Here is a 26,908-nt window from a genome sequence, read left to right as displayed (position 1 = left end):
AATTCATTCCAACTTCTTAAATTATTTTCTAGGAATTTTTTATACAAATAAATCACGTTAAATTTTGAACTATATAAATCTAAAAGAACATTAGAAGAATTTTTATGTATCTTTTAAATGACTTAAATAATATTTTAAAAATATGCTTGAAATTTCTGAATAATATATAAGATCAGGTTTAAGAAAATAATAGATATTTTGAGCAAATTACTCGTATATAACTGGGACACAAAATGAAAAAAAGTTTTGTACTACTTCAAAAAACACCTCTTTGCTTATATAATGTTTAAGAAATATATTCAAATAAATAAATACAAAAATATTTTGGTAGAATGAATTAATAGTTCATAGTATAATCTTTAATATATTTAAGACAATTTATAGTATCACTCCCATAAGAAAGCACGGAAAAATTTATATTAGGCATATTTTTAATATAAGAGACTACTTTTTAAAGAAATTTAAAATTCATATCATACCTATTATAATAAAATTAATAACTATCAATCCAAAATCAAACCACAAAAAATATTAAATATATTTCAAAAATATTACACTACTTTTTAAAAAATTAATTTTAGCAGATATTATACCCATTATAAGGAGGAACTTTATGAATTAAGTATTTAATATAAATATATATTTTGCATTTCAATGTTTTCAAATATTACTGAGAAAAAACAGTGATATTTAACCTTGAATTACCGCACAAACTTATTAAACGTAATATGAAATTAAGTTTTATTGTGTAAAAAAACTACAAGCATTTTCAAAAAAATGCAAATAATGTGAAGACAACAAAACATGCATGTAAGCATTTAATATAACCTGGAAAGTGCTACAAATAGTATGTAGTAACATACAAATGTATGCAACAACAACAACAACAACAACAAAAAAAGAATGATTAGTACCAAATTCAAAATGATACTACTTGAAAATATATAAGTACTTAACTACATTCACCATAATATCATTACCTCATCCTTTTTCTTTTATATCTGAAAATATAAGACATGTATTATGAATGGTTTTAGTAGCCCAAAACTTATCTACTAAAATACAAAGCATTAAATGAGCAATAAAGCTGTAAAATTGAACAACATAGACTACTCCTCCCATGTATTTTTTTTTAAATGTTAATAAGGGTCAGCAGGAAAGTTAAAATTAACTCTATATCAATAATAATTTATTTTTCTGTGAAGCCAATGCATGTGGAATGTATTGCTTCATTATCAATATTCATAAACAAATTTTGGCACTTCAGTAACACTTTGTACTTTAAAAAAGGAACAAACTTTTATTGCTAAGTCTTATTCACGTCGAAGAATTACCCAACTGAAATTCAAAATGCAAAATATATTACAGAATTTGAAATACAATGCTCTATCTATTTTTAGTTGTCTAAAATTTTTGCTTTTGGAAATAGAATAGCAGAAAAACTTTGGTGGGATATTATACATGAACACAGTGTTATTATTAGTATTTTTCTCAAATAAATACATCAAATAATATTTGATAATACTATGTAATAATAACTAGTATAAAAAATGAGGTTGAATCATATACTTTTGATCAGCATGTCTATCATGAATTAATGAAATTGAATAATGCATAACAGAATTTTAAATTTAATTCTTTATAAATATTTGAAACTTTTAATTTAATTTTCAAAAAAAAAAAAATGTTTGAAAATATATTGTTCACAAATAACTTAAAACTTTGACGTCAGAACCCATATTTTGTTTAGAACTTCTCTTCAAAATTTTCAAAAGCAGTAAGTATAATACATTATCAAATTATTTATTGCTATACATCAACTTATTAAATCTGGTCTAATCTGTAAGCAATACATTTTTAAGAGGTATATACATTCATGTCAGAAATAAATAATAATAAAGTATAATAATTCCAATATCATAATTACTTTAATCTACCCTTTTTGAAATATTAACCAGAATTTTTAGCACAATTATAAACTGTTTACATAAAATGCCTGTTAATTAAAGAAATACATCTTACATAATTGAAAGAAAATTCAAAGCATGTTCTTTGCATTGTATTCCACAAATAAATTGATCAGCTTAAACTGATTACATTGAAATAATCTAAACAGTCATATTGTTAATACTGAATTGTATTAAAGGTAGAGAAATTGGTTATATTAAACATATAATTAAAATAAAATTAATCTCATTCCAAGGCATATCAGGATCAGGTAATTAATTCAATAAACACTAGAACAAAATTGCTTGATATATAATATACAAAAACTGTAACTTTAAAAAAAATAGAAAGTATATATGATGGAAGATATAAATTTCTGAATAAAATATATGATATGGTTCAAAGTGAGCATTTATATACATGAATGATATCAAAAGAGAAGTGTGTATATACAAGCAGTTACAGTAGACTCTCTCTAATTCAACAGCCATTACTCTGATGTTCCCATTAATCCAACACACCTGTAGGAAAATGCTATTTGATAGTGAATCATTCATTCCTGTTGAAAACTCACCCTCCCCTTCTTTCCTCTCAGTACAAGATTAATGAACTTTGACTCCACATTTTAACACATTTTTCTGTTAAAAGTAATATTAGCTTGTTTCCCACATATATTATTATATAATTATGTAATGTCTATTTGTTCTCCATATTCCAAACATTCTCTATAATCTGACGGGTGTCCGGTCCCTTATGTCTTGAAGTAGAGAGAGCCTACTGTATTTTTAAATGATCCATTAGTAAAGGCAGGTCTTTTTCATTATCCTCAAAAACTCTTCTTGGTTCACCTCACCATCTCCATCTCTATCTGCTTCCTGTATCATCTCCTAAGAGTGGAATAACCAAATATTATAATTGTTTAGTATCAATTTTAAATATATATGAGATAATTTCTACTGCATACAATATATATATATAAATATATGTAACATTATTTTGTTTGAAGCAGAATACAGGTTTGAAGATATAAAAGAGACTTTATATTTTTAATTTCGTTTTATTCTCTCCTGGAAGACAGGCATGATTTATTTACAAGAAGGCACAGTGCGGCACAAAAGCAGAAGTAAAGAAGGAACGAAACGAATGATCACTAGTCTTATATAACATGGGATTTCCAGCCACGCGCCAATTCAATAAAAATGGTGACCTTTGACAAGGCACTGAAAGTATCATTTTCACTTGAGACATAGAACTGAATGCGCAGTAATTTTTACACAGCTTCATATGTGAAATGGTATCAAGAACAGCTTTAGAATCACCTCGACATGGGTCGAATTAGGCAAAAAATTTAGGAAATTAAATTAGATATTAAAATATCATTACACATTATAATATTCAATCAGCAGGAGCGGTCCCGTCATTTTCTTGTATAGTCTCCAATATAGGTGTTTCCTGTTTTCTTCTTGGATATTGCCACGAAGGCCTTGCACTGTATTTATGAACAAAATTTACAAAATATAGATCTTTATTGTGAATCAAGCTTTTTTATTGAGTCCATCATGTGAATATGTATTTTGGATGCATTTTTACTGATAGAATGAAACTACAATTTAATGCAGAATTGCTGTTATAGCCACAAGATTCCATACCAAATTTCATTGATTTAAATCATTGTTCATACATTCATACACATATGAAGTACAAACCAACAGACAGTCAACCTTTAAACAGACTTAATTAAAGACTTAATAAAAATATACATTTTAGATATTAAAACTGTGTACCAAATTTTATTTTTACATATTGTAGTTACCCAGTTCACTTAAAATCACATTCAAATATCAAGACAGAGAGATTTCCTCTGAATGGATTTTGTTCAAAGCTTGACAAAAATCTACAAATTTGGTCTTAAGTCAATTTATTAAATTTCATCCATCTAGCTCATGGTGTTTTCGAGTTATCATGTTCACAGTCAGATATATTGGCAAAAATGTATTTTTGAATTCAGAAATGTCTGAAATGCGACGATTCATCAACATTTCGGGTTTGAATTTTTTGATGATTACAATAATTTCTCGATAGTTCATATACGAAAAAAATTTAATGCTTCATTTTGAGATTTTTATAAGTCATCACATTTTATACTTCTATGAATTTTTATTAAAAAAAAGGTAGAGTTGTATTAATAACTATCTATCATCATAATTAATTAAAAATGGAAGAAATTTGCTACAAATGCTGCTTATTGTGCACACCTAATATTTTTGTTACCTATGCTTCATATTAACTAGAATATTTGTGGAATAAAGTGTAATTTTTTATTACATAGTATTCAGTGTACACCCACCTGATAATTCTGGTAACAAAATTATGAACAGATAACTATCTGCCAGGTATTATTTATATAATTATTACAAATCTAAAAATTCAGTGGATTGCTGAATACACTGCATAAAAGATTACTGTCTTCCTCAATTCCTTCTTCAAATGTGTTCATTATTTTTTAAAATTACCCTCCATTATACACAGTGGTCACAAAATCCTTTCCTGATTGCAAAAAATTATTGCAAAATATATTATAATTTGGCATATAGTTGTTCCAATCTATTGTAAAAACCTTTACGAAGTTTTTAATGAAACCACATATATCGGTAAATTTCAATATGAGCAACCTTGGTAGCTCAAAGAATGTCAAGGCAGTATTCTAATTCTTACTAGCATCAGCAATATATAAACATCATTAACTAGCATTGCTAACATTCTGTATTTTACATAACTATAAAATTAACAAGGAATAGCAATGGCTGATTTGCATTCATGAAGCCAAAGAAGAGATTGAACTTTTTCTTTCATTGAAAATATTCTCACAGCAATTGAATATAAGATTGTTATTCATGATAAATAGTGTTATTTTCTACATAATAGAGCAGTCATACTCTATGGAACAGAAATATTCTTTGAAATAAAACAGAAATGTTCTTTAAAAAAATTTAATAGCAGGATTATTCCATAAAAACAGTTTTACTGCATTATATTCAAGGATTATTCCATAATAAGTTTTTGTAATTACAGAAAGACTTTGTGACCACCTTTTATATCCAAATATTCATCTATATAAAAATGCATCTAATAAAAGCGAGAAGAGACAAGCTTTCAAAGCATTTTTTTTTTTTTTTCATTTTTGTGTAAGCAATGAAGTCTAAATAGAAAAAAAAATGTTATCGATTACCCTTAGTTCTTCATCGCTGATGTTTTCACCAAGCTCTTGGGCAACTCGCTTCAAATTTGCAAAAGAAATTTTACCAGTGTTATCATCATCAAATAGTTGGAAGGCCTTCATTATTTCTTGATTAGCACCTTTGTCACTGATCTTTTCAGCCATTAACTTGTAAAAATTATCGTAGGCTATTTTTCCTGAAAAACATTATGCAGTTCCAAACAGCATTAGTGAACAAAAGCAGAAAGAATAACAATGAATTACAACAAAGCAGAGTATAAAGATTTTTAAAAAAATAACCAAGCACCTGACAGTGAATATATTCTAGATTAATAAGACCACCTAAATAAAAACGGATTTTTTAAAATAATTTTATATTAATGCAATGGAAATAAAAATTGATAACAGTAATGCCAAATACAATTGATTTACTTGTGTAAATGATTATTTCTATCCTCACAGGAAAAAAAAGACATTTATGGTTACTAACTATGTTGCTGAGGTGTAGGAAATATAGTAACTTAATTTATGAAATTAAATATTTTATGACTGAAAAGTACAAGTAACTCATGAAAAGCAAGTTTACAGACTGTTTTACATTTTCATTAAAAATTAGAAAGGATTTATAAGAACAAAAATCGTAACTGATTTTATTACAAGAATTTATAATACACAATTCAATTTTAAGAAAAAGGAATTTAAAAGTTTTATTTAAAAATATTTATCACAGCAGTAGTTTTTAACAGTTAGGTTTAATAAGCAAATAAATGCAATAACAAATAAAGATATCATATAATTATATGTATATATAAAGATTAACAATGTGCATTAAATTTCAAAATAATGGAAAACAGAGCATGAAAACAGTTTTTTAAAAAATTAAAATGTTAAAATTTAGAAAAATTTATTCTTACTCTTCAAGTTATTATTGATAAAGAAATTAAAACATGTCTTCAATATAATTAACAAAAATGTTTTGAATACCACAGAAGTTTTACCTTTAATAATAAATCTGAATTATATGCCAACTAACAATTTTGGTAGGAAATTTAAAAAATGCCTGAATTCTAAGTTATAATTAAAAAAAAAGTAAGTGTACTTTTGTTAGGAAAGAACTAAATTCTGACTCAATGGGAAATTTTTATTTTAAATAATAATAATATTCTTTTTTTTATGCCTTTTATTTATCAAAGCAATAATGTAGCAAAGTTCCTCTACCCACAAAGAAAAAAAAAAAAGTTTATTTAAAAATGCTTTAAAAATATCATAAAGCCTTTCTGCTTAGTATTCTTTATCAGCAACCTTTTAAGACACAAAACATAAATGCCAACAATAACAAATGTCATTCGCAAATATAAAGATCTGAGAACACCATTTTATTCTTAGAATGGAGTTTTTAAAGATTAAATGACTTTAAAAAAAATAAAATTATCCGGAAGATATTTGCATCCTTTAGATATTTGGTTATAATTTAAAGCCTTAGGAAATACTGTGATGAGTCTGAAATATTTATAAATATAGCAATTTATGAAAAAGAAGAAAGGTGACAGAATCCCTAACCTTTTTTTGAGGTGACATTTCAATCATGGTTTAGGTAATAATTGTGTTAATTCTAAATTCTAGAAAAATAATATTGCAGAAAAAATGATTTTGTTAACTGAAAAATAATGTTAAAATGGAAAACTGAATTTTTCTGATGGTGTAGATGAAAATTGCATTTATATTGAAAGAAAGTTTTTATCTTAAACTCAAGGTAATTATATATGTCAAAACTATTGATCATTTGAGAGAATTTATCTGATAGGAATTTTTTGCTACTTTTAACATATTTTCTAAAGCCAAAAGTATTTTGGTATATAGGTAAAGGTAACTCATTTACATTTAAAATATACACAAAACAGAGAGAGAGAGAGAGAAACTTAACAGGGCCACTCATCTATATTGTAACAATTTTTCCTAGGGCATTACCAATCAAATTACTAATAAATAATAACCATAATAATGTCAGTGATTTATAAATTCAACAGAATTTGAACCCATTACTAATTTTCTTGAAATGATATGATTTTATTTTTTTAAATACTTTAGATCATAGGTTCTCTTATTTATTAAAATTTATCAGAATTATGAAAAAGTTTTGCAAATAAGCAAAATAATTTGTTACCAGTGTTATCTTTATCAATTTCTGCTACCATTTTCTTTATTTCTTCCTTTTTAGGTTCAAACCCCAATGCTCTCAGAGCAACCTAAAATAAATCACAATCGGTGACATATGTGCAAAACTGAAAATATTTTTAAGATACTTCTTAGCTTTGAAAAAAATACAAAAATCTTATCATATGCAACATTCTACAATTATTTATTCAAACTAGTAAATCAAATATTATTTTATAAACTGACCCATGAAAGCAAAGTTATACATTACTGCATCTTGAAAATTTACGCACTTTGATACTTTTCCTTGGTCTGAATAAAAAACAAAATTTGACATAAATCTAAAATTACAGTAATAGGATCATATACCTACCAAATTACATTTATAAAAATTATTGTATTTTTAAGTTATTACATTTAAATGAATGAGAATGTACAGACCAACAGATGATCAATTCTTCAATGAATGATTCAAAATTTAATAAAAGTCTATAAATTAGAAGGTAAAATTGAATAATAAAATTAATTTATCTAAATAGTTGCATTTTTGAATAAGCACTCTCACGCACACTTAAATATATAAGTGATCAGAAGTCGCTTATTATTACATAATTCCAAAATTTGAAGCAAAGCAATAATTCTAATAATAAAACTATGTAAAATTCTTATCCATTTTCCTCACTTTTTTCAATTATCATGTTGATATGTACATAAGCTTCATGGAAATGGATCTCTTCTAAAATTAACAAATTTAGTTTAAATATTATATACAAAATTTCTTCTATTGATCTCAATATACCTTTGATAAAATGTTCTCAAAAAGGTAAATATAATTCCAAGCTTAGCTAAAATTAGTTACATTAATATTCTATTTGGAAGCAAAATGAGTGCTGTTTTGGAACAAACTTCATAATTCTGAACTCTGGTCAGATGCTGAATATGACACCTCAGCTAGCATGCATTGCATCAAACCACTGGGTGAACAATTGAGCTATAATGCCAATTTCAATGCTCGTCACGCAATATACACAACAGATTTAATGCAATCAAGTTTGAAACCTGGAACTTTCTGTAGTCAAACCGAGACATTTCCAAGCCTACAGCTGTTTAGAAACATAATTTCAAAAATATGTTTCCAAATTCAGAAAAGTCTGAACACAGAGATTCTTCAAAATTTTGTGATCGCATTCTCTGATAACAACAATACTTTCTCTTTGCTCATTTAATGCACAAGACAATAGACAGAGGAAGCAGTTCTTAATAAAACATATCAAAATTCAAAAACTATTTTAAAAGTCATCATCAATTCAGGTTATAAAGAAAGATTAAAATAGAAAGACTTGTTTATTACCTTCAAATCTCTGGTAGCAATAAAACCTGAGCTTTCAGGATCAAATAAATTGAAAGCATCTTGAATATCTTTCTTTTGTTCTGCTGAAAGCTCTATCTTGAGACTGGTTCTTTTTTTCGTACCACCAACAGAAGATTTCCTAGATGAGGTCTAAATGGAGTATATACAAATAAAAAAAAATTAGCAATTTTCTAAATATGAACCTTCAAAGCAAATTAGCAAAATAAATAAAACAAAACAATAAAAAACAATTCTATTCTAATTAAATTACAGCAGCAAAATAGATAAGTGTGCGTGAATTTCAAAGGTTGTAAAAATACTGAAAACAAATTCTGATGTCTTAATTTTTGATAAAGAATTCAGAAATAATATAATTTAAGATATTCCAATAAAATTTAATTAATAAAATAATTACTAAAATTACTCTTTATTTTACATTTGGCATGTTTAGCAACCAGCAGGCTCGCCAGCAATATTGTTTATATATATCTCAGTTAAATAATTTAGATATAACTTCATGTCTATGAATACATTAGATTGTAAAACATTAAAAACTGTTATTTTAATTGTCTTATATATGTTCAATTTAATAAAGGCAGGTCTTATAATACAATGATGTTTTCAAAAACATAAATCAACGGATCACCTTTATCTAAATTTTGTGGTATTATAACTTCACTTTTTATTTATCTTGTAAATTATACAGATATTGAACAGAATCCATCTGTTTTAGCTGACTTTAATGGAAGAAAGTCATGTAATCAAATATTGTAGAAAATATAAAAGTGGTTTTAAATTTCGGGGCATTTTTTTTTTTTTTTTTGGAAATTAGGTAAAAAATATATTTAAAAAAGGATTATAAAATTGATCTCATTAAAAAAATGTGTCGATGTTGGTACAGTAATATTTTTAGAAATTATCACAGCACACACACACACAAAGTCAATTTTATTTTTAAATTAAAAAAAATAATAATAATAAAAATACTTTGAGATGCACATTTCCACCCCTCCAAGATATTATATATATGCCAAATCTGGTAGTTGTAAAACAAACAATGTTGTTCGTATAGCACCAACACACATTTTCATCTTTTTATTAGTAGAATCAATTAATACTTATTTTATTAATTAATTATTACTTTCTAACTAATATAAATACTTAAGGTCATAAAATTTTTTGGGAGCTGAAAATATTATATAAGTGAAAAAAAAAATCAATAACAAATGAAAATGTTATTTGTGCATCAATAATTTAAACATCCTTTCTCATTAATTAAAAAAAAAAAGGTAACAGTTCTTGATGTTAAAATATACTTTACTTTCTATTCTTAAAACTGCTGTAATTTTCTACATTTATTTCATTCACCACATTCGTTTAATATACAGAATTTTTATTTTCTTTCATAAGAGTTATTGTTGCATAAACAATTAAATAATAATGACGTAATAAGTATTATATTATTAATGGCTTCTCAAATATCCACAGCAATAGGTAAGAAAAATGGTGTGTCAGTGTAATAAGATTAGTAATCAATCTTTAGCTAGTGTTTCAACTCATTTTTTACAATAATGAATTTTAAAAACTAAACATATAAATTTTGATGAAAATTTTATTACTATTCTTATGTTTGCGGAATCATAAAATATCCAGTGTTGTCGATAAGTAACCTACAGGCTACTATGAAATTTATGTAAAACTTTTACATAGCAATTGAACAGAATTCAGTTTATAAGGTAAATGAACAAAATTTAACATACAAACCAAAAGCTAATGTTCTAATAATTAAAAAATTTGTTTAAAAAAATAATCATTAAAATAAAAAAATATTTTAAAAAAACCTGCAAATTGCATAGTATTTTATAATTTCCTATTACATAATTGATGTTGTAAGTCTTCAACTTGAGTTATATAGTTTTTCATCAGAAAATATTTACAGTTCTAATAGTAAAGCGTCTGATGAAATTAGTTCTAAAAGTTATTAATAAAATAATTTCATTTAAATTCATATATAAATCAGCAAAAGAGTACATTTAAGAATTATATAAAAAATACAAGCCATATTTCAAAAAGCGTAGTTTACATTTAGATCAAAAGTAGCAGCAAACACTGAATTTTTACCAATGGTAATTTTACATAACAATGTAGAAGATATACACATATGCTTTCGTTTTACATGGTAGCACGTAATTTAATTAATAAATAAAGAATAAGCAGAGAATTATTAGAAACGTGTATGGCACTATGTAGATGTAACGAAGTATGGTTTTGCTTGTATTCTCAGTAATATTTACTTCTGAACTGAGGAATTAAGATGATAAAGAAATCATGTTTTAGATTTAAAAAAATCAATAATTAGGATCTAAATCATTATATTCTTTAAGGGAAAATTAACACATGAATAGTGCATTCCACTCAAATAATGAAGTAACATTAAAAAAAATTTTTTATTCTTATTTGACAAACAACAGTAATTTCGCGCCTTAAAAACAAAAGAAATTATCATAATCAAAAAGCAAAGCAGATAGTTTTACAATAAAAGCATTACGTAAACATCTACTTTTGCTCCCTAACTTCAACATATAGAAACGAGAAAGAAAAATTCAGCTCTTTCTCTTACCATATTTTTGAAAATTCTTAAAGCATTGAAAACAAAAACGAATATTCCGAAGAAATAAACATGCGGCGCTCCTGAAGTTGAGTTGATAAATCCTAGTTTCTCAAAAATAGAAGATGGCGATCCTTCTTATTTGCTTTTCAGCAGTTTTGTAAAATGATAACAAAGTAGCTAACTTGTTTTTCTATAATTCTCATTTAAATATGAATTGTTTTTCTTTACTAAACGTTATTTTCTTCTGTTAGAAATTTAATTTTGAAATTCTTTATTTGCTTTCAGCAGAAATACAACTCAACGACTTCTAGTTAAGTCGATTGTTGTTATTTATTCATTTGCGAGTAAGAAATTTTTTATTCCTTTACGGACGATTAATATTATATTTCTATGAAGATAAATACTAATTCTGTGAGAATTCTTTGATGTGAGTCTAATCATTAGACTTTTAAAGAACTGCTTGCAAAATTTTTTTTAAAAATTGTCCGTTGATCGAATACTCAGTTTGTGCCTCTGATAAAGTTGCTTAAAATAAGATGGATGTTGGAGAATTGCTGAGTTATAAACCTGCGAAAGAGCCCAAGAGAGCTGGAACAGAAGAAGATACAGAAGTTGACGTAAGACCCAGAGGAAAGAGATTAGCTAGTGTGCCTGAATCTTTTCATCATGATCGAAGACCTCCCAAAATGCCGAAAACTCAAGATGAGAATAAAGAAAATTTCAAACAAGAGCCCCAGCCTGAAATTGATTTGCCTGAAACTGAAGCAGAAAGTGGAGTTCTAGATGAAACTAATTTAAAGAAACTTCTATTAGCTTTTGAAAAGAAAGTATTGAAAAATCAAGAATTACGTATCAAGTTCCCAGATCAGCCAGAAAAGTTTATGGATTCTGAAATAGAATTAAATGACATTATTATAGAAATGCATATTATAGCTACTCAACCTGATTTGTATCATATTCTTGTTGAGTTAAATTCTGTTTCCAGCATCTTGGGACTTTTAACCCATGATAATACAGATATTTCAATTGCTGTCGTTGATTTATTGCAAGAAATGACTGATATTGATACACTGAATGAAAGTGAAGAAGGGGCTGCTAGTCTGATTGATGCTATGCTGGAGGCACAGGTGGTTGCTTTGCTTGTCCAAAATCTTGAACGTCTGGATGAAAGTGTGAAGGAAGAAGCCGAAGGCGTCCATAACACGTTAGCAATTGTTGAAAATCTTGCTGAATTCAAACCTGATATGTGTGTTGATGCTACAGAACAAGGCCTGATGCAATGGATATTGAAACGGATTAAAGCTAAGATGCCATTTGATGCAAATAAATTATACTGTAGTGAAATACTTTCAATTTTACTTCAACGTCACGATGAAAATCGACAAGCTTTAGGTTCTATGGAAGGTATTGATGTTTTGCTTCAACAGTTGGCTTATTTTAAAAGAAATGACCCATCCAACACTGAAGAGCATGAAATGATGGAGAATCTATTTGATTGCCTCTGTTCATCCCTTATGTTTGCAGGGAATCGAGAACGATTTTTGAAGGGTGAAGGTCTCCAACTGATGAATCTGATGCTTCGTGAAAAGAAGATGTCCCGGAATGGTGCGTTGAAGGTTTTAGATCATGCCATGTGCAATGCTGAAGGTGCAGACAACTGTAATAAATTTGTTGATATTTTGGGTTTAAGGTCAATTTTTCCTCTTTTTATGAAAACTCCAAAAAAGAATTGGAAGAAAGGATTATCAGTGGAGCAACATGAAGAACATGTTTGTTCTATTATTGCTTCCATGCTTAAAAATTGCAAAGGCACACAACGCCAGAGATTACTCAACAAATTCACCGAAAATGACCATGAAAAGGTTGATCGGCTCATGGAGCTTCATTTCAAGTATTTGGACAAGGTGCACTATGTTGATATACAAATCGAAAAGGAAAAGTCCAAACTTGATGATGAAGATGTTGATGCTGCAATGGAAGAAGAATTCTATTTGAGGCGACTTGAAGGTGGATTGTTTACATTACAACTCATTGATTACATAATGGTTGATATTTGCTGTTCAGGACCTGCATCTATTAAGCAGCGAGTGTTACAAATTCTTAATCTCAGAGGAGGCTCGATTAAAACCATCAGAAATGTTATGAGAGAATATGCTGGTAACATGGGTGATGCCAATGATGCATCAGCTCGAGAAGCTGAACAACAAAGACTGCTGCAGTTTGTGGATCGTTTCTAACTATGCCAGATCTTGAAATGTTTTTGTTTGTATCATGACTTTGTATATACATGCATAAGTGTACTTGCATCATTTGGAAACATGGATTTTCTTCCTGAAAAATAATTAATTTTTAGTGTGCGGATTTAGGGTTTTCCAAAAGTAAATTTACCCTGAAAAAAATCACTTATAATTGGTTATAAGTTTCAGATGCATTACTTTTGAAAACTATAAAATTTAATGAGCCTCATTAATCTTTTGTTAGATTTGGTAATTATATACTTCATATTAGGGGTTACAATTCTTAGGTCCTATAATAAGTTTTTTTTTTTTTTTTTTTTTTTTTTTAAATTCTGCAGCATTTTATTTTTTAACAGATGTTGCTGATTTTATTGAGGTTACAAAAGCATGTCCTGAAATTTATTCTTTGTTGTTCATATTATGCCTTATAGTAAATGATTCTTGTGAAAAAGCTGTGCAAGGTAAAATAGGAAAAGATGTGCCAATTAAAAAAAAATGTCATAAGTTTATTTTGTGAGATAAAATATTGTTTTATAATTTTTGGTACTTCTCTTTCAAAGTTAAAGGAAAATTTGCTGTTTTCATCCAATTTTATTTCTAAATCAATTTTTACTTTTTGTTTTACATTGTGACTCAGATAAAGGGAAATTATCCATAATGTTAAGATGATTGAGCTAGCTCTGAAAAAATGTATATAAAATGCAATTATAAATTTTAGTACTTATTATTTCAAGCATCATTTCTTCTTGCTGAAGATGCAAAAAGTACCTTTAAAAGTATTTGTAAGAATAAAACTGATTTGTTAGTTGAAGAATAATTTCAGTGTTATTTGGTGGCCATTTAAATTTAGTATATCTGCGAGTGTGTGCTTTTTTTTTTTTTTTTTTTTGCCTGCTTTTATTCAAAAATATTAAGTATTTGTCTGTCAAATCATTTTATGGCCTTTTACCTTAAATAAGGTAGTAAATAATTATTACTTGTAAAATAAATATCGATGACAGTTTTATTATTGACAAAATCATTGTTATTTTAAATATTCCTTTCTATGGTAATTATCAAACTTCGGTTTTTATAGTTATCTAATGAATAATTGTCAGAATCTGAATCAGATGTATCAACAAGAATTTATATATTATTTTGATTTTTCAAGAAAAGGTTTTGTTTTAATCTTTAAAGAAAATTAGAATTACTTTCTTCATTTTTTTTAAAGCTCTATTTAATATTTCTGCTACAATTTCTTGTCATGAAAGTCAAAATAGCTGTTTTCTTGACCTTTCCATGATACAATGCAAGGTATTTGGATAGGGTTGCTAAATCCTTGGAGAAACTGTTGTTTCAATTATTTGGAAATTAGAGTAATTGAGTACTACTTGTGTGATTTATCTCAAGCTAAATATTATTTTTGAATACTATTATACTCAATACTATATATGTATATATATTTTATAGAGATGCATCTTTAAATCATGAACTTTTTCCATTTTCTGTAATAAACTAGTATATCACACACTTGTCTTGATAATTATTAATTAATGTAAGTTTTGCTTACCTAATATATTTTATTCAAACTTTCTTTTAAATTAAAACACTAAGAATATTTCTAGAAAAAAAAATGTTTAACTTGAATGTCAGGTATTTTTTATTATTTAACTATTTCTGAGTAAGGAGCATTTTAAATTTAAAAAAAAATTATTATCATATTATGAAATGAAAATGGCTTTATAAATTGTTTTTGTCTTTTAAATTTTATATTGAAAGAATGAGCAAAGTTTGTGATTGTGCAACATAGCATGGAATTTTTGATCCCTAGTTAAAAAAGCTGTATACTTAAAAAAGTAAGAAATGTTTTGCAAAACAGCTACATAGTATTTTTGATTGATGCCGCCTCTCATGTAACAGATTAAAAAAAAAAAAAGCTTTTATATTTTAGTACGCAAAGGGCTAATTATGCTGTTGGGAGTAGCTGTAAATGCAGAGAAATTAATTTTGATTAATGATATATTTAGAAATTTGAAATTGTGGAAGTTTTAAAAAAAAGCTATAAAACTAATGAATTAACTGTTTTTGAACTGATTTTAAAATACTGGAAAAGATCACTTGGAGGGTTAATAATGTTCAAATATCAATTTAATCATTTTCTTTTTGCCGCAAATATTTAGCTACTTAAAATATACAAAATATCTGTTCAATTTTTAATAAATGGATGATTTATTCTGAAAATAAGAGACAGTTCTTAGTGTATAAATTAACACTAAGTTCTTAGAGTGACACAGTGTAATTACTGTATACATAATGATAAAATTTTTTTTTTGGGGGGGGGGGGAGAAGGATATAAAATTTAGAGGCATTTTTTATATATATACTTTTCTATGAAATTTATATTTTGAAATATGCATTCATGATAAATCATGGGCAAATAGATATCAGCAATAAAATATATTAATGTAAGAAAAAATTAACTTTTGTTATAGTAATAATTGCTTTTATGAATTTTTAATCTTTTAAGTCCCTGCTAAGTTAAGAATAGTTTCTTCTACTAAACAGATTTCAGGAAAGCAAACGATATATTTAATTAATTATGAGAAAGGATTTATATTTAAAATACTATTAACTTGAAGAAATTTTTACTTTGCTTTGGATTAATAGTTAATAATTAGATTATATTGTTAAAAAATTGAAAATAGTTGAATGTATTTTTTTTTTTTTTTTTTTTTTTTTACAAAACCACCTGGTTGTCAAGCGGGGCTAGTTTATATATGTATTTATTTCAAAGTACATCTTTCATTTTTTTTTTTTTTTTAATGTTCAATCGCAGCTGTCTAAATCCTTAAGAACGAAATCAAAGGATGTGAAAATAAAATTATTAAATATGTAAAAATAATTGTGAGCATTTATTTCAATTGTTTATTTATTAATTGTTAAATTATTTAAAATGGCTTGATTTATATTGTACAGAAATTTTCAATGCAGAACTTGAAAGTACTGTTCTGATACTATGATTTTGGCACAAGCCTGATAGTATTTGTATATTGTATGATGTAAATATCTCTCTCTACAGAGCAAGCATTTGGACCTAAAGCTATCGGATTTAGCACGTAGTTATTTCTTGGGTAGCAAATGCTCACTTAACATTGTTTTTCCAAAATTTTATTTTGATTTTTAATTAATTAAAAATGAATAGGAGCTTCAATGTTCATATAATTGCACAAAAAACATTTTTGCGTCGTTTTAATTTTTAAAAAACTTTTTAATGATACAACTTTATTAAAGTATTATTTTTCTCTGATTTTTAATATACTTTACCAAATTTTTTTAAATATAGTTTATAAAAATATTTTTCATTTCATCAATTTTCGGATTTATACTTAGACGCGTTTCTGCGATATTCAGTACATTTTATTTCTGTGTCTGTGTACCTGATCGTTGCCATATAATGGAAAGTTAATATTTAAAAAAAAAACATATTAAAATAGATGAATTTATTCTAATACTACGATGTTCTGAATCAGAGTAAAATTGTCACACTCGAGAAACACAAAGCTTTTTTTTTTTTTTTTTTTACTTAGCAACCGCAAAGCTATAGCAAATAGTTATTTACTAAACGATACGAAGTAGACAAAGAGAAAGGGAGGGTTATAATCGTCAAAACATTACAACAATTGATGTCTCCACGTTTCAGACCTCTCTGACCAAAACATTATTTTGGAGCTATGCTTACTTGAGAACGCAATAATTCAAAAACAGTTTGAGCTAAAAGGATGAAATTTGATATGAAGCTTTTTAAACAAATTTTTAGATTTCCATCAAATTTTGAACTGAATCTTTTCAGAGAAAGTTTATCTGTTTGAATGAAAATGAATACAAAACTACAGGTTAGATTAATGAAATTCAGTACAAAGATTTAGCATCTAAAGTGCAGATCCTTATCGAAATTTTGGACCAATCTGTCAGAGGGCTGACTGTCTATCCATTTGCACTTTCGCATGCATGTAAAAGTCATAACTCCTAAACTCAGTGATTTAAATAAATATAATTTAGTATGTGAGCTCTTTGTTAAAGCGGTTTTGTATCAAATTTTGCTTTCAGTCGGTCAAAAAAAACTTAAAAAAGAATAATTATTTTTTTCCCATTATGCTACGGGGCGTAAAGCACTCATATTTAGGAACTCTGAAAGTAAAAATCTGAGCCCTTGTGACGTGTATGGCCTTGCCCAGGGTTCATAATTTTAAACGGGGAAGAAATGACTTTTATCAGGAAGTATGAAGAATGCGAGATCAGTACAGAGAGATTGCCCCCGTTGGTTTTTATGGTATTTTCGAAATAAAACTCTTACGTCTGCATATATATATATAACCTTTTTCTTTTCTTGCCTCCAAACTTCTCTTTCTTCGTCCATAATGGCATTTGAAGTTGACACTATTGAATTAGAGACTCAAATTTCCCTTAAATGTTTTACACAAATATCATCTTTAGAATCTACTATAGTCTGTGTATTTTTCCATAGGTGGTTCAAGGTCACATTTTCTACCGCGTTACTGGTACAAGACAACCAACAACGAGGTAGAAAATATGACCTTGAACCGCCTGCAGAAAATACAGACTATAGTTGATTCCTAGATTTCTCCGAATTAAGGGGACTGGTACCCAAAAGAATTTTTTTCTCCAATTTCAAACAAATTTTGTTATAGATAGTTATAAATTGTGAAGAAATGTGAATTTCTAAAATATTTTCCAGTTTAAAATATTACTAATTTAAATGTTTAAAAAATATCAACTTTTTTTTTAAAAAAAAGATTTCTTTTCTTACAATTTTCAATATTTTTCCCCTAATTTTTTTAAAGGGACATCACATTGATTTTAACAGAATTAAGGATCCGATTTTTGACATCTGTATTAGTTTCTGAGAAAAAAAATTTGATCAAAATTTTGTGAAATTTCTTAGAAAATATGAGATTTTTTCACTTCGAACACTTTTAGTAAAAATGTTAATCAGAATTTTTACACATCCATCCCAACTTTTATTAAGCATGTATTTAAGAGTGAGCAGAAAATTTTTTATGCAATTACAATAAAATGTATTTGACTTCTAACATTTTGTAGCAAACGGAATTTTGGAAAAAAGCAAACAGAGATAAACAGCTTAAATGTTTTTTTAAAAAAAAGTAATAAAAACAGTTTATATAAAGCTGGGTTTTTCTCGGAGCAATAATGTAGCATTTTTAAGTTCTAAACTATCAATTTTATTTATATATATTATTATCATATATAGGGATTATTAGAAAAAATTAGAACATTTTCACTTTTTTTGTCCGATAAATTTTTTTTCTTCAAAATATTTACTAAATGCTCTGCAATTCTTCTTATCATGTATCTATTAATACACAGCAAAAATTCTAGATCATTTCATTGAAATTCAAATGAAATTAGTAATTGTGAAGATGATTATAATAACCAGTGAGAAATTCAATCGAAAAGAAAAGCGAAAGCAGTAAAATTTTAAACAAAGATTTAATCGTTACAATATCAAACAACTGGCATGCTTTTTATTTCATGGAAAAAAATTAAGCGGCTTGGTTGTTTGCAGTTGAAATATATTTAATGTAAACACTGGAAGCACCTAATATCGAGTTAGGCATATTCCATATCTTACTAAATACTTCTCTAATTGTTTTGAATTTTCAGATTATTAAGTCAAAGGTTCAAGGATCCTTTTTTCACTCAAAATTGGAAAATCGATATATTCGTCGATTTTCCGAATTTCTCAGGGTACCATGCAAGTTCTCTTACAATCATTTAATGTATAACATTTTAAAAGTAAAAACTATTTTTATATAAAATATAATGCACAAAATTGTTTTATCATTTAAAATCTTTATCGTATGCTTTTAATGAAAATATAAGTTGAACCAAACGATTTTTAAATAACGCCGATAGCTCTTCTTCTCCAAAGAGTATTAATAATATCACAAATTCTGAGGTATAAGAAAAATAATCTTCGTTTGAACCATCGATTTAAGGTTGCTTGAATCTCTACTTGAAGATCAATAAAAGCATTATCAAATAAAAGAATTTTCATGCCATAGAACGCTTGATATGGCACTAGAGTACAGTAGTTAATAAATATATTTTTGCCTGAATTGGGCATTTTTACTAAATTTATCATGTCATCTTTGGCAACTAATCCCTGGCACGCGGTTAATAGTATCCAAAAATGGAATTTGTGTTTTAGACGCATTTTCTCATTCGTTTTGAAGAAAGATTTGACACAAAACTGCAATCGTAGTCACAAAATCTTATACCTAATTTGATATATTTAAGTCATTTCGATTTTGAATTATCGCTTTTGCATGCCTTTCAAAGTACAGCCCAACAGACAATCAATCCGTTGTTGGTTTTGGCTCAGAATTTGACTGGTATCTACGATATATTTGTTAAATCTGTGTACCGAATCTCATCTGTTTTCGTTTTAAATTCATCATTTTAACTTATATTTGAACAGAGAGACATACACTGTTCCTCGGAACAAATTTTACTCAAAATTTGTGTTAAAACTCCAAATTTTGTGTTAAAACCACGTGCTAAATACCAGATTTTAACCGCACAGCTCAAAGCGTTTTTGAGTGATCTTTTTCACAGACGGATATTTTCCAGAAATATATCTTTCGAACTCAAGGATGTAAAAAACATGCAAATTCGTCAAAATTTCGAGTTCGAATTTTTTGACGATTACTATACTTTCTCTATATTGCATATGCGAGAAAGACAAAATATTAAAATAAAAGAAAATTTAAAAAATAGTGAATTGAGTAATTCAAAGTATAAAAAAGATAAACTTTTCATTAGTTTCTAATTAATTGAATATTTGATGAAATTTTGTGCTCTGAAAAGTTAACAGTATTCTTTTTTATGTCTTATATAATAAATTTGAGCTATTTGGTGTAATTCGACCCAGTTGCGTAGAAGATATGTTCATACATGGCCACAATGACTTTTATCTACATTAAGATCTGACAATTTTCGCGTGAGCTTATTTTTAGATTGTAGCATATAGTTAACGAGCATCACTAGAAACTACGCTACAACTGGTTTTCTGAAAAATCTGGTGTATATAAAGTCTAGTGAGTCATTTTTTACGCATTCTGAGAACAGATGAATGTTTATTTTATTGCTGTCATTATCCCGACGGATAGGAAGAGGGACTTTCTTTGAAATTTCACAAATATATGCGTCAAATGGTAAATAGTTCAACTGATTAGCGGATTTCCGCGTTTTCTTCGAATATTATTTTTAGTATTTCCCTCTTCCCCTTTATTTTTAATCAGCTGATTTTCAGACTTTCCTTATTTTTAAAAAGGCCTTGACCCAGGTTAACTTTGCAGTAAAATTATTGCTGATTTAGATTTTTTTTTTTTTTCTCAATTTAGGCAGGTTTTTTGCGTGTGTGCGTGCGTCTGTTTTCTGCTGCTAGTTAGCGAAATGACACATCAATCTTGAACAGAATTCTGCTGAATCATTTTTTTTGTCTCTAATGTAATTTTATTTTTATTACATTAAAAATTGAAAATGTGTTTAAGTAAGCTTTCCAACATGATATTACAGCGTTTGTTGCAAAAGTATAAAGAAAGAAAGATTTGTAATAAACAAGTTATTGAAGTAATTCATTTGAAAATGTTTTGCAACTATCGAGTTTGTTTATTTATTTATTAGTCACCTCCGGCGATCAATTGGTTCGACAGGAATATTAATTATATTTCATTTTACGCTTCGTTTAAATTTTATTTCATGTCTATGATTTCGCCAAATTGGCAGATATTAAAGCCGTGTTATTTTAATTATCTCATTAATTTCTGTTTATTGTGTGCATGAACCTTTCTAATGAGGTACAGACCATAATATCATAACTCTATTAAAGATGGAAATGTCTGATTCATCTATCTTCTAAATTTCTCGGTATTGTAACTTTATATTTTCATTCAGATATTGAACAGAATCCTCCTTCTTTAGTTTTCAACCGCGGAAGAAAATCACGCAAATAAATATTTGATGAAACAATAAAAACAGCTTTAATTTCAGGTAACAGTTAATTTATAGTTGGTTTAGTTTAGTTAGTTATATTAACGTCGTGTGACTAAAGTTACTGTTGAATATGATATCAAATTTGGTTTAAATTTTATCGTGTACTGAATACGGCAACACTTTTATTACTTATGTTGATATCATAAATCATTATGACATATCGTTTACGTTAGATTGTCCTGGTAGAAATTATGACCAAAATGTTGTTGGTCAGTGGATTTCATTCTTATAAGCACTTAGCGTTAACATCTGTCTTACATATAGTGAAGTTCAGTTCAGTTATATGAACGTCCCGTTATAAAACAACATTAGGGCTATTTTGGACAGACCTCGTAAGTTTGAACTGCAGTCAGATGACGAGGACGACACCTGAGCTCACACCTCTTTCTCCAAGCTTCCGGAGTACAATTGGCGCCGACGGATTCAACGTGCTCCAAACCCGCTTACACGAAAACTCTTCGGTGGAATCGGGTCTCGAACTTGTAGCCCTCCGGCTGCGAAGGCGAGACTTTACTATCAGGCCGCGGCGGCCCTGATTTGTTGTTAGAAATTAAGCAAAAATGTATTTTAAAAAATTGTCAAATTCAGGAAAAGTTAATTGACTATTTAATTGATATCTATCTATACTTATAATAAAGCTCAATGTGTGTGTGTGTGTGTGTGTGTGTGTTGGCGCTCTACAGGTCAGGTCATTTGACATACAGCTATCAAATTTGGTACATGTATACCTTAGAGGTCGGGAATGTGCACCTGGGGTCCCTTTTTTTGAAATTTTAATTAGAATTTTAATTATTAGTTAAAAACTAACTTTCCCGCCAAAAAAATCTTCCATTTTCCCCACCGCCAAATTTCAGTTATTTTTTTCTCCCAACAGAATTGAGGCTAGGGTTAACATTTTTCGGCGGATTATTTCAAACGATTCTGTTTATTTTCTTAATGTTTTATGCTTTTAAAATTAAACATTGTTAATTAATCCATGTTTCACATTCATTCTAAAGTACTTTTGAATTAAAATAACACAGAATAAAGGAAATTAAAAATGTATAATCTGCATAGCGTTACCCCAACTGGCGTAGAAAAATTCACGCACTTGCGTTAATGTAACTGACGAAGAAAATTCACGCATGCGCATTGTTTTCTGACTGTTGACATGGCAACCAAAGGATGATTTAAATTATTTTTAGGTTAGTTGCATGCTTTTTTAAGTAAATTGTATTTATGTTAGCTATATATTTTTTGTATATGCTTATAGTTTTAAATACATCGTTTTTTAAGTAGTTTTTTTTAACCTATTTTCAATGATTTAAATTATTTTTAGGTTAATTGGATGCTTTTGTAATTAAATTGTATTTATGTTAGTTATATACTTTTTTGTATATGCTTATAGTTTTAAGTACATCGTTTTTTAAGTATTTTTTTAAACCTGTTTTCGACCGATTATTTTAAACGATTCATTTTATTTTTTTAGTGTTTGATGCATTTAAAATTAAACATTGTTAATAAATCGATCTGTTCATGATGAATTTGAGAAATTTTTGTTGACAAATTCTTGAGATATTACATAAATGAAGAAAGATATTCTTTAGTGCCCATAAAGTCTAAACGCTCAGTGACTCTATTATCAGTAATCATAGTATTAAAAAAATGCTTTGTTTCAGTAAAAAATATTATTATATTAATTGCAGATTAATCATTTACACTTTAATTTAAAGCATAACTTCTACGAGGGGTAACAGAAAATTAGATAGATACATATCAGGCTATGACTGAAGGCCCTTATAATATTATGAGTGAATTATACGACTATCAAAATTTGAAGTTTTAAAATATTTTGCCGAAGAATCTATTAAAGTTGGAATTACTTAAAATATTTAATGGTACGACCGGTGTTTAACCTCCTGCTTGGAGCAATTTTTAAAAATCGCCAACAACGACCTTGCGAAATGTTCAAAAGCAAAGGAGCAGATGTTCAATTATAGTGCATAATAAAGATTGCCAGCTTTGGAGCGTTATCGCAACTTGGCGAAGAAGGGGGTTTAATTCCGGTTCAACCTATTTAATTATTAAAATTTAAACGAACATTAAGATTGGCGAACCGGCTGGTCGCCAAAGGCGGCTAGTATTAAATATGGAAATTAATATATTAAAAAGTAGATTTTTAAAAATTTTAAAATAGTATAAAATATATTTTTGTGCAATCTTAATTTCGGAAGTTATTGCGGGAAGCCCCAAAATTCAACTTAATGTTTAATTAATTAAAATTCTAACTAAACAGTAAAAAAAATTATAGTTGCACATTGCAAGATTTCGTCATTGTTAATCAAACAGTCTGGGCCTTTAGAGCACCAATGCACATAGAGACAAACACACACATATTCAACCGTTTTATTATAATTAGAAATTTAACTTTTCGAAGAGAATGTATACAAAGAAAAATCCTACTCCTCGAAAATAAATAAATGGTAGATTCTAGATGCAATCTCTACTTTGTGTAATTTCCTGGATTCGATAAAACACTTCTAACATTACGCTGATCAGGTAATCTATCCAGAAGAATACACTTGATGCATGAAATTTGGCGTTCTATCTTTATAAGCAAACTGCAGATTTCTTTAAAATTTTAGAAGATGCTAATAGAGAATATCTGATTCATTTATATTGTTACGGATACTCCGGGGTTTTTTCCGATTTGTTGGTTAATGAAATAAACTGTCTTTTAGTGACAGACGACGACTTTTATTAACACGACGAGGATAACTATATAGCCGAGACGATCACAGGAAACACACAGCTGCACACTACAACAAACAGTAGCCCACAAGTAGTAATCGGTAGTAAAAATAACCACAGCACACAAAGCGGTCAGACAGAATTCAGCAGAAGGAGGAAATCTGCGTGACTTCACTCTACGATCTGTCCAAACGTCCGCAATTCTCCACTGTCTCCTCGTTTTAGCTGTATCCAACTGCCGACTCACTACTATACGTCTGGCTACTCCACACACGACTCGATGCAAGCTTCCATAATAAACACCAGGACTCGGCACTTCGTTGGACTGATCCAACTATTGCCATAGACTCTTCACACGATTGATTACACGACTTGATTCACGAGTGAATTCGACTTGAGACTGCCGGCCTTTTATAGAGTACTCGGAAGCGGACCTATAAGGTTCTGGGCCAATCAGGCGTATTTCGATTCCTATTGGCTCAATTGCTAAAATTCTGAAAGTTCCCAATAATATCTATTTTGTCACCAAATTCATCACCTAGTTTGTCGCCAAGCTCTGAGATCACTGGCGAAGCACCCGATCAGCATCCAACAGGGCTGATCTTACAACGGTCTTTTCAGTGATTGAACTAACTGTGCTGAGAAGCAGCATCACGGATTTGTAACATTATTCATAACGCAATAAATGAAAACCGGAACGAACTAAAGGGATGAAATTCGGTGCATGCTTTTTATAGCCAGATTTATATTAAAATTCTGGCCCAATTCACTAATGGCATAAATTTCCTTCTCTCTATTCTATCTGATGATAGCAAAAAAGTAATTATTAATTAGATAATTGAAATTTGTATATTCTTTCTCAACAAGCATTAACAACTATCTCGCTTTTCAAAATTTTTCAAAAGCAAGAAAAATAGTAATTTTTCATATGAAAAATTATGAATATGGCGGATTTTTTTCCCCACATCCACTATGAACATAATTAATTAGGATAATATATAGACGTAAAAAAATTTGTACTGAAATCTAATTTAGGATACCCCTTCTCCTCTCCAAAGATGCCAAGTCGCCATAGTCAAAATTCAAGACGCCTGACAATAACTGCTTCACAGTATCAATTATCTAGTCAGCTATCTTGATTGGCGATTTGGCGAAGTGAACGGTACCTTAAACTAGATTTCAACCAAAATTTCACCTTTATCGTTATTGGCTGCGAAAAATTAAGTGTCAAAATTAATTTTGAGAAATTTGAGATAAGCAGTGCTCTTGTGAAGTAACAATGTGTTCTTAACAGCTAAATTATAAATCTCTGTAGTTTTGCACCGATCATTCAACAGGAATATATACTGACGCAATGATCGGAGAGGGAGCGGGGGGGGATACAGATGACTCGGACGACAGTCTAAGGGGACCTCAGAAAAATAGAACGTAGAGTGTTTAGAGAGAGTCATTTTTCGAAATCAAATGAGACAAAGAGAGGAAAAAAAATAATATCATGCCGCAGATGACATCTACCTTCGTTAAACTACCAATGACATCTGAGAGTGAAATAATTCATACCCAGACGTTAGGGACCCTTGCTACACCACTGAGAAGAAGTATAATTCCGAAATACATATTAGATTCAATTCATGATACGACGAAACTAAACATAAATGCACTAGTGTGGTGTATTTAACTGAAGCAAGTGAAGTAGTGCTTAGGTAAACAGTTTTCTTTATATATATATATATTGTTACAAAATTTCCGGGGTTCGTTTGGATAGTGGGAGTTATATTGTGTGGAGAACACTCAATCACCAGGCGGCAGTAGAAAATAAAACAACGACGTTTATTTACACGAAGATACACAGGACAGCACAAAGACGACAACTATATACATCACAGAAGACGATTATCTTCAGCCCAGACGTGCAGCATACAACAGTATACACAGCAGCTCTACTCCGTAGCTGCTCCGCTAGTCCCTGGATGACGAACTCTTCTCCGTCGCTGCTCCGCTAGCGAGAGTGAGCGGGGCAGCGATCTCTTCTCCGTCGCTTCCGACTACTCTTCGACTCCACTGGTTCGCAACCCAATTCACCACTCGACTCACCACTCTCGCTGAAAGACTCGTTCTTCCCCGTCGATCCCGACGACTCTTCGCTGTCGCTGCCGACTACGACGACTCAATTCACCACTGGTTCACACTACTCTGCTCTGCTTCTCAATTCACCGCTCCGGTTCTCAATTCACTGCCCGGCAGCTGCGGCTGATTCCTTTTATAGGTCTCCGGAGACTGGGCTAGACGCCTTTCAACCAATCAGGAATGTTCAAGGCGTATCTCAGTTCCTACTCGACGGATCGGGAAATTCTCGATGTTTCGGGTATAATCTATTTTGACGCCAAAGTCGCCACATTCGTCGCCAAGTCGCCAAATGGTCGCCAAGTTTGTTACCAAGCTCTGGGACCTCCTATGGAACCAGCTATGCCGGGAAGCCGCATCACAGGTTCGTAACAATATATATATATATATATATATATATATATATATATATATATATATATATATATATATATATATATATATATATATATATATATATA

At 28.8% G+C, this 26,908-nt stretch overlaps 2 protein-coding genes across 2 annotated transcripts; one reads left to right on the top strand and one right to left on the bottom strand.

Moving 5' to 3' along the window:
- Positions 1-217: 217 nt before the first annotated feature.
- On the bottom strand, positions 218-11,357 carry LOC129957033 (uncharacterized). The gene is made up of 5 exons (XM_056069147.1): positions 11,290-11,357; positions 8,670-8,819; positions 7,329-7,410; positions 5,177-5,361; positions 218-2,834 (listed from the first exon to the last, which is right to left on the bottom strand). The coding sequence occupies exons 1-5, from the start codon at positions 11,290-11,292 to the stop codon at positions 2,745-2,747; spliced, it is 510 nt and encodes a 169-aa protein (XP_055925122.1). The 5' UTR covers positions 11,293-11,357; the 3' UTR covers positions 218-2,744.
- Positions 11,358-11,593: 236 nt separating this feature from the next.
- LOC129957032 (beta-catenin-like protein 1) lies at positions 11,594-15,015 on the top strand. The gene has a single exon (XM_056069146.1). It carries the CDS (start codon positions 11,817-11,819, stop codon positions 13,515-13,517), a length of 1,701 nt encoding a protein of 566 aa, XP_055925121.1. The 5' UTR covers positions 11,594-11,816; the 3' UTR covers positions 13,518-15,015.
- The last annotated feature ends 11,893 nt before the right edge of the window (positions 15,016-26,908 follow it).

This window comes from Argiope bruennichi, chromosome 11 (assembly GCF_947563725.1).
Source record: "Argiope bruennichi chromosome 11, qqArgBrue1.1, whole genome shotgun sequence".
Taxonomy (NCBI): domain Eukaryota; kingdom Metazoa; phylum Arthropoda; class Arachnida; order Araneae; family Araneidae; genus Argiope; species Argiope bruennichi.
Note: the sequence above shows the minus strand (reverse complement) of the source record. Positions and strands in the feature narration are given on the sequence as shown.

What these genes read in the sequence shown, in the direction of transcription:
- LOC129957033 (XM_056069147.1), bottom strand. An exon ending in TTGCTACCAGAGATTTGAAG is followed by an intron (nt 7,411 to 8,669) that starts GTAATAAACAAG and finishes GATTTATTTTAG; the next exon opens with GTTGCTCTGAGAGCATTGGG. An exon ending in AATTGATAAAGATAACACTG is followed by an intron (nt 5,362 to 7,328) that starts GTAACAAATTAT and finishes AATGTTTTTCAG; the next exon opens with GAAAAATAGCCTACGATAAT.
- LOC129957032 (XM_056069146.1), top strand. Translation starts at nt 11,817, where the DNA reads ATGGATGTTGGAGAATTGCTGAGTTATAAACCTGCGAAAGAGCCCAAG.